Source organism: Gavialis gangeticus, unplaced genomic scaffold (genome assembly GCF_001723915.1).
Source record: "Gavialis gangeticus isolate Ggan-Ray unplaced genomic scaffold, GavGan_comp1, whole genome shotgun sequence".
NCBI classification, from domain to species: domain Eukaryota; kingdom Metazoa; phylum Chordata; order Crocodylia; family Gavialidae; genus Gavialis; species Gavialis gangeticus.
Window position 1 is genome coordinate 3,818,736 of NW_017728973.1, and position 9,033 is coordinate 3,827,768.

At 40.1% G+C, this 9,033-nt stretch overlaps 1 protein-coding gene and 1 long non-coding RNA gene across 4 annotated transcripts in view; one reads left to right on the top strand and one right to left on the bottom strand.

Annotated features, from left to right (window-relative positions):
• The window catches only part of SMARCE1 (SWI/SNF related, matrix associated, actin dependent regulator of chromatin, subfamily e, member 1), a 33,232-nt gene that overhangs the window by 15,063 nt on the left and 9,136 nt on the right, over positions 1 to 9,033 (top strand). For all 3 annotated transcript variants that reach the window (XM_019506692.1, XM_019506700.1, XM_019506707.1), the window contains 5 exons: positions 549 to 680; positions 2,087 to 2,258; positions 5,434 to 5,606; positions 6,435 to 6,536; positions 8,043 to 8,253. In XM_019506692.1, the coding sequence (XP_019362237.1) occupies positions 549 to 680; positions 2,087 to 2,258; positions 5,434 to 5,606; positions 6,435 to 6,536; positions 8,043 to 8,253 (790 nt within the window). The remainder of the gene's footprint in view (positions 1 to 548; positions 681 to 2,086; positions 2,259 to 5,433; positions 5,607 to 6,434; positions 6,537 to 8,042; positions 8,254 to 9,033) is intronic.
• LOC109290327 lies at positions 1,782 to 5,088 on the bottom strand. The gene is made up of 2 exons (XR_002095573.1): positions 4,621 to 5,088; positions 1,782 to 1,937 (listed from the first exon to the last, which is right to left on the bottom strand). It is a non-coding gene; the product is annotated as an uncharacterized LOC109290327 (long non-coding RNA).

Here is a 9,033-nt window from a genome sequence, read left to right on the forward strand (position 1 = left end):
AAAAAAAAAAAAAAAAAAAAAAAATGAAGTGGCATTCTTAATCACTCCTGGCAAGAAATAACACTATAAAGTTAAAAACTTCTTGTTGGAATCAGAACTTGTTGGAACTCAAATTGATCAGCAAGACTGAAAAGATTTGGAATATTTGCTGAATACACTAAGGTCCAAATTCTGATCTGAACAGTTCAGTACTTTTTGTCATATCTGAACACACATACTGCTGGACGTGTTTATGCAGTAGCATATTTAATTTTTTTTCCAGAGATGCAGTGATGTGCATTTAAGAAGAGAAATAACAGGGTTAAAAGCAAGATTCTGATGAAACCGAAGCCATTATGAATAAATCAGGCAGTTGCCTTTTTCAGTACATGACTTCACTACTATCTTCCTGCCCCAGAAAATAATCAGCCGAGTTTAGTGAGACTTGTTCTTAATGTAGCCTTGTTTTGTAGTGCTGTTTCCTGAAAGAACACTAAGATGACAATATAAAATGTTTAATATGGAAGTCTTTAGATATCAGTAGTAAAGCTCCAGCTGTTTCTGTTAAGGTCTGGGACCAAGTGAAGGCGTCCAACCCTGATTTGAAGTTATGGGAAATTGGCAAGATTATTGGAGGGATGTGGCGAGACCTCACTGATGAAGAGAAGCAAGAGTATTTGAATGAATATGAAGCAGAAAAGGTAAATGGAAGAAATCTGGGATGTTAATTACCGGTGATTCTTCTAGGAACTGGTCTGAGAAGAAAATTCATCTTTCCTGTGTCATGGCTTGTATGTGCCACTCATGAAACCATATGTATATACCTCAGATGGAAATATATCCTCATCCACCTCTTAGATTTTTAATAATTGGGCATCAACAGTGACTGGCCAGATATAGACCCAATTCAAAATGAAATGTGTATATTTGAATGGGAATTTTAACTGATTAATGAATGGATTTGACTGTACAACATCAGTGTTGAAAAAGAATATCTTAACACACAAATCCTCTTTCAAAACTGGTGCTCTGTAAGTACTGCTGTTCAGTCACTTAGGAGTTGGCTTTCATGGTATATTTTGCATAATTCGACACTGACAATCTCATTTTTGATGGGAAAATGAAGTATCATTAGTTTTTTGTTACCTATCATCATAGCAGGTAAGTTTTTAAGAGTTTATTCTGTCATTTAAAAGAAAGTCCAGGATTTCTATGTAATTTTTATCTTCATATAAAGGACTAATTCAACACTTAGATTGTAAGCTCTTTCGGGCAGGGACCATTTTTTTGTTCTGTGTTTGTACAGCACGTAGCGCAATGGGATCCTTGTCATCTGACATGAATAAAAATGATAAGGACACCTCTGGGTATACAAAGAGTTTCATATACCATTATAGAGTAACTCAAAACATTTTTTGAAATCAAAATAGACATGTTAAAGAAATGAGCTGAAAGGGAAAGTAAATTAACAAATGTGTAGAAAGTGACACAATCCTGCTACAGGAAGCGAGAGATTGATATGGCTGCAACATTGTGGATCGCTCCAAGTTAGGTAAGGGTTGAAGAACTCAACAAAAAAAGGAAAGTGAGAATTGCCACTTTAAAAAAAAGTCAGAAGTGACTAAAATGATGATTGTTTGTATAGTAAAAAGCAAGTGCTGAGAAGCATTGGAGCCAGAAAGGTGAGGAGATGAGGAGCAAGGCAAACACAGAATTTCTTGTCACATAGAGAAATTAAAAGTGATTGAATCAGAAATGTAGGTTGACTCTAGATAATTATAGAAAAAAAGGATGTAGCAATCAAACATTAAATTTTTACTGTATCAGTAAGGACTCAAGTGAAGATAGCATGAGATGACCCAGAAGTAACCTCTTCTTGGAACTTGTTTAGGTGCTCTCCAGTTGGTCACATTAGAGCATCATAAAACAAGAGTAATGTGAGGAATTTGTGCACATACCTGAAAGAGAAATGGAAAGTGGAAGGAAAGACGAGTCATTTATACCAAATAGTCCTTTTGCTTATAAACATGGGCCAAATATTGCAAAGTAGGATTGTTGAGACATAGTGTTTCTTAAGTACAATAAAACAATATCTGTCAAATTTCAGATAGAATACAATGAATCTATGAAGGCTTACCATAACTCACCTGCTTACCTCGCCTACATCAATGCAAAAAGTCGTGCTGAGGCTGCATTAGAGGAAGAAAGCCGACAAAGGCAGTCACGTATGGAGAAAGGTGAACCTTACATGAGCATACAGCCAGCAGAAGATCCAGATGGTAAGCAGGAAGATTTGTATACACCTTCAGTGAGGCATATTCTCCTCCTAATGGCATACAATCTAAAATAGGATTGTCAAACTTACGGCCTGTGGAGTTGTGCTTTGTAAAGGGGCCAAGCATTCAGGGATGGTGAAAACAGGGACAGAGCCCTCTGCCAAATGGGGCAAGCCCATTTGACAATATACAGCAGCAGAAGGATGAGTAATAGCTTTATTAACCCCATGAAGCTGTTGCCTGTCCTGCCACCATCTCCAGATCGAGCCCACAAGTGCCATGGTTCAGAACTGAAGATCTGGCCTGGGGGGCAGAGTAAATTTTCACAGCCCTGTCTAGAGCAAGGGTCAGGTAGCTATTTTATTCTCTTGATAAGAAAACATTTCATCAATATCCTCCTGGCCTCATGAGAAATACTCATTTACTGTTTCAAATTAAGCAACTGGGTGTTGCTCTTTTAATCTGTGAAGTACTTCATAAGATTTCTTGATTCCTATTTGAAAGGAATTTTGTCATTTAATAATGGTTGCATATAATTCTGATGGGATCTATTGGGTACTCCATCACAGTAGGATTGCACTTCACTCTCAAAAAAACCCTGTTTCTCTCAATCTAACTGGTTTCTAAAGATAAGTAGCACTTGCTGTTGACAAGTTAATGAGAAAAGTGTTGGATTTTGTTGACTAAGAGGTGAAATATTCCTATAGCTTCTGCACTCCACCCACTAGAAAAAGTCATAGAGGTAATCAACATGTATTTTAAAGGCTTAAGATGACCAAATAAAGTACTTGCTTGTTGAAACCTGAGGGTGAAAATGTAGCTAGATGATTACACCCATATTTGTTCAGATACACCCTTGAGAGAATTCCCATGTCAGGTAGCACTTCTCACTGTGTGAGGTCCCGGTTGTGTTAAGCTTGTGGGAATGGAGCAAATTTAGTAATTACGTTTCAGAAGCTGATGCTCTACCTGGCTGCCCTGAGCCAGATTCAGCCCAGGTCTAACCAGCTGCCAAAACCATTTCAGTGATTTGTACCTGTTTATGTCAGGTCTGAAATGGGCTACCAATATTCTGGATTAATGCCTATAAATAAGAAGTGGGATTTGCAGTTCCACATTGAATTAATGTATTGCCATTTTGCAAGCCTTGGCTTTTGGTTTTGGGTTTTGGTATGTTTTTTGCTTGTTTGTTTGGTTTTTGTTTTTTTGGGAGGGAATGGGGGGGTTGTAGTTCTGAATGCTTTAGTTTGGGACACAAAGCAACAGGATCCAGGGGCTGGAAACAAGCCACATTGCTTCAAGCTATAAAAAAGCCTTATATTAGGCGGATAATTAACCATTGCGGTTTACTTAGAGATGTCATTCTGTAATTTGAAATCTTTAAAGCAAGATCAGATGTTTTTATGTGGTAGCTCAAAAATGAGATATGAGCTATCAGTGAACTGCTGGTTGAAATTCCATGGTACAGTATATGCAGGACTATAATGAACTATAATGATCATTTTTGGCCTTAAAATCTAAAAAATAAGACAGCAAGTCTCCTGCTACTCTACAGATGTGTTTCCATTTTCAGTTCATTTAATAGTTCATACTTTGAAACGTGAAATGGAATATTCCTTTACTGAATAAACCATTTCTTGACTAGTCTCAGTCAAAATTGGACTTTTCAAAACATTTCCTTACATCATGCACAATTTATTCCCTGGGAAGGCCTTTTCCCTCCAGTTTTGAGAATGAAGGAGAAACAATCTCAGTCTTTACTCCATAATTACATGAAGTATGTGAAGTTAAACATACACCTTTAAGGTTTGGCTAAGCAGAGATATTTAGGACAATTAATTCAAATTAAGTAAAGGAGTATATTGAAGGTATAATAGTAAATTGCATTAAAATGCAATTCTATGGACAGTCTTAAACTATGTTAAGGCCACTAGTATTCTTTCTCTTTGTCTGCACAATGGTTTTAACAAACCCATTTGACTAACCTAATTATGGGGAGGAATGAGGGGAAAGGATGTCAGTGAAACACAGGGAAGAGTGAGAGTAGAAAATGAATGTTAGGTGGACCATTACCCTTTGAAATGTTTTCAACTCTGGGGTACTAATATGTTGGGAGCTATTGAAAGCCATTGGCTACATAAAAGGGAAAAGTGGTTTCATAATTCTGGAGAGTTTCTTCTTGTACAGATTGTCAAACTTTATTCTAATTATAAAATGGAGTATCTAGTATATTCCATTAATACCTGGTTAATACAGCAATTTCACAGGTAGTTAATAATACCATCCTTTAAATAACATTGTCTCTCTAAACTTACCACTTGACATTTTAATCAGGAAATTTATTTCTTTGGTCTATCATACGTACCTTCTTTGGGCTGTTCCTCTTCCTAAAAGTTTGTTTTAGGCTTAAGACAAAACCTTTCTCTGATATATTCTTCTCCTTTCTGAAGCAGTATGTAAGAAACCAGCAACTAATATTTATCTTTCATCTGGTATACATTTTTTATTAATTACCTCTGGGGTACTGTTACTGAAGAATTGTCCATTTGTGTGAATGCACTTAGTACTTTTATTAATTTAGAATACGTCCCTTCCATTGACTTCAGAGAAAATACAGGTGCTCAGCTCTTCTAAAAATAAAATACTTCAGGTTTGAGGTACAAACTTGATTTTCATGGAAATCTTGTTTTTAAATGTTGTTGGATATAAACTCAACACTACGTTTATATCTGATTATAGTGAAAGCTTTGTTATCCAGCGTGAGTGGGGTAAGGAGGGTGCTGGTTATCTAAAAATTCTAGTTATCAGCAGCAGCCCGCTCTATCCTGTACAGATCCAGGGGCACACACACCCCCATGCCTTCTGGGACATGTGCAGCGGCTGTGCAGAAAGAGAAAGCAGAAAGAGCCCCCTGCATATCTGAAAGAGGATGGGTAGGAAATTCCAGTTAATAGAGTATACCAGTTAGTAAAATGCCAGTTAACACAGCTTTTACTGTATTTTACTTGGAATTGATTCTTAGGACATAAACTTATTGATGGCACATTAGCAATTGTATTGGTCCTGATTGAATTGAAGGTGGTGATGTATATTAAGGGTACAGTTTGATGAGATTATTTTTTCATTCTGTGTTGTACTTGGATCTTCTGATTTGTCAAATTCAACATTTTCATTTCAGATTATGATGATGGATTTTCTATGAAACACACAGCAACAGCCCGTTTCCAGAGAAACCACCGTCTAATCAGCGAAATACTGAGTGAAAGTGTAGTGCCCGATGTCCGCTCTGTTGTCACTACAGCTAGAATGCAAGTTCTCAAGCGTCAAGTGCAGTCTTTAATGGTTCATCAGGTAAGGAGGAGTTATCTGAAAATGATTAAATATAATGGGTTTAGGCTGTACTCCAAGTCTCAAATCATCTGATCATCTACATGAATATACTTGTTGGCTGTCAGTCCTCTGAATGTTCATGTGTCTAACCTCTTGCTGGCTTTTGGGAGAGGCAAGGGGTGAGGTCTAATCTTCTATTATTCTAATGCTTCATGTAAAATTGTGACATAATACCAATTAAAGACAAAATGTTGTAATTGAGCTGTAGATTAACTTCTTCAATATCACGGCACTTCCACTTACAGTCTTCTGTTAGTTTTGTTTCCCTTGAACACTCTGTTAAAGAAGGACTTTGGGGTGTGTGCATGTGTGTGTGTGTGTATTAACTAACTAAAAAAACAAAGGCAGGAAGAGAGACATGTAGCTTGTACATAGATAAAAGGCATAAAATGGGGAGAGATTTGGCAAGGACAAGAATGCAGAGGAAATAATTTCTTCCTTTTAGAGTAAAATATATATATATGGCACATGCCACTTTAGCGAAGACTGCAAAGCTTTTCAGGTCAAGTGTTTGTTGTCTTTTGCATCTGTAAAAAAAAAAAAAAAAGTGCCTTATATTTACAACAATGTAGAAACCCATGTATTTCTAATTGTTGGTTCTTTTTTAAATCCTCGTTTTCAGTTTAACCACTAAGCTTCCAATAAGAAAATTCAGATTTAGCATACGGATGTTCATGTGCATGTATGTGTCTATATTAAAAACAGTGGTATAAATTATTAGTTTGCTTCTAGGCATTTTTCTCTAGTATTGAATACTAAGTTTTATAACCTAGTTACTTTTATTTCCAGAGGAAACTGGAAGCTGAGCTCCTGCAAATAGAAGAGCGTCACCAGGAAAAAAAAAGGAAGTTCTTGGAAAGCACAGAATCATTTAACAATGAGCTGAAAAGGGTACAACTTTGTAAACTATTATTTTAGAAGTCCACGCATTACACCAGTCTAAAGGAATCCTTTATGCAGCTTCTGTGCAGTTCTGTTATATACCATATTTTCTTGCATATATCCCACACTTTCCCCCCAAACCAGCTGGGAAAAAAATGGGGTGTGCATTATATGCAAGGAACAGGGATCTCCATGGGTGTGGAAATTGGTGGATGGACATGGGAGCAGGCAAAGCAGCAGCAGCATTAATTGCCATGGCTCTGGGAGCCATCATAATTAATGCTGCCACCTTTCCCTCTCCAAGACCCAAATTTATAGACCTGTGGGTAGCCACCCTCCATTCTTCCCCCTCTCCTCCCCAACCTTGTCCTTGATCATGATGGTATGTAGGGCTGGTATACTACTGGACTTGGCACATCAGGTCAGACCGAGCACATGATCCTGGACCTGGCATGCCAGGTCTGACCCCACATGCTGGCTTCAGAGGCACGTGCTGGGTTTGACCCCATGTGCTACCTTCAGGGCTGCACACCAAGCCTGGGGACTGCATGCTGGCTCTGGAGCCACATACGGGATATGACCCCTTAGGGTGTCTTTGGAGCTGTGTGTTAAGCCCAGGACTGTGTGCTGCCTCTGGAGCCACATGGTTTGACCTGGAGGTGGCACATAGTCCTAAACTTGGTGCATAGTCCTGGAGGCAGCATATGCGGTTACACTGAGCCTGTGGCTCCAGAGCCAGTGCAGGGTCCCAAACTCAGCATACTGCCCTGGGCCTGGTGTACCAGTTTGGTCCATGGGCCCAATGGGTGCACAAGGCTCGCAGCAAGCTTGGCTCCTTAGCTGCTGTCACTCCTCTACCTTGACCAAAGATTCTTTTTCTTCTGGCTCCCCTTCAAAATCAAGGCGCATGCTATCTATATACAGGGGCATGCTGTATGTGAAAACATACAGTATACCACGCTTCTGTTCTGCAATGCGTTTCAGTGGACCAATGCTAATGAAAGCAGAGAATACAAAAAGTCTTGGTGAGAGGACTTCTCAGCATGTAGATGATTCCATGTTCCTGCCATGACCCAGTAGGGTTGTCAGCCAAATTAAGTTCAAGCAGCCTTCAGTCTGCTCTAACATGTTTGAGGAGGCCAATACTCTGGTCTTGGGATTGAGGAGGAGTAAAGGTGGGTTGAAGCCACCTCTTGGAGTGTGTGCTTTAACCTGCAACATGTAGCCATTGAATGTAGCCAAGGATCAAAGGTAATGCTGGATTTTATGTTGTTTTTGCTGGGTAGAGCTCTGATGTTACAGAACTGCTAGCTGCATTTTCCATTCTTGCCCAAACCATGGTACAAATAGTATGGTGTGTGCAGAACTACTGAACTGTAGATGAGGATTTCCTGGTAGTGTTTTATTTTTCAAATATATCTTTTAGTAGGCAAGATATTTCTGATTCCAATGTACTAAGCAATGAAAGCAACATGCAAGAATGGTAAAAAGGTTTTTTGCTCTTTTGATTGTTAGTTATGCAGTTTGAAGGTGGAAGTGGACATGGAAAAAATTGCAGCTGAAATTGCCCAAGCTGAAGAGCAGGCCCGCAAGAGGCAGGAAGAGAGGGAAAAAGAAGCAGCTGAGCAAGCAGAGCGCAGTCAAAATAATGTAGCTGCTGAGGAAGAGCAGGCAGCTAACAAGATGGAGGAAAAGAAAGAAGAAGAAAGCACTCCTATGGAGACAGGTAACTGCATGGGAAGATGACTGCTCAAATCTTTACATATCAATTAGGGATGTGAATGGTTAAACAATGTGAATGGTTTAACTGATAAACCCAGTGAGAACCAGTTACAGCTTACCAATTATCATTTAGCGTAGGGCGCAGTCTGGCATGGAAGTGGAGGAAGGGAAGCCCTGTGATGCTCCAGCAGGAAACAAGATGGTAAAGCAGGCAGAGGAGAGGAGCAAAGAGGAGAGGAGGGGGACTAGTACTAGGCTTGTGCGACGCAGCTGGTATTCACTTCGGATTCAGATTTGGCCAATTCAGGAGACAGTGATTTGATTCAGTGGTTCGACTCACTGTCCCAAATCAATTCGGCCAAATCTGAATCAGAGATACGGCCACCGCTGAGTCAGCCAAATCTCCAAATCAAACAGGCCCCATCCGCCACCCACTCTCCCAGCCCTGTCAATGGCTGCCCCACCCAGGCCCAGCATCCTGGCTCTTTAAAAAGAAAAAGCCCTGCACTCACCAGCTGCTGGCGGCAGGGGGCAATCCCCATTGCCCCGCACTGCATGGGGGGGTTCTGCCACAAGCCCCCAGAAGCCCTGATGGCTGCTGCAGCAGCTGGTGAGTGCAGGGCTTTTTTTTATTTAAAGGGCCAGGATGCTGGGGCTGAGTGGAGCAGCTAGCGATGGGACTGGGAAAGTGAGTGGGGGATGGGGACTCACGGCAGAGCCCCCACACCACAGAGCAGTTGGGGTAAGCAAGGATCTTCCCCATCCCTGCTCCCCCCAGGCTGGC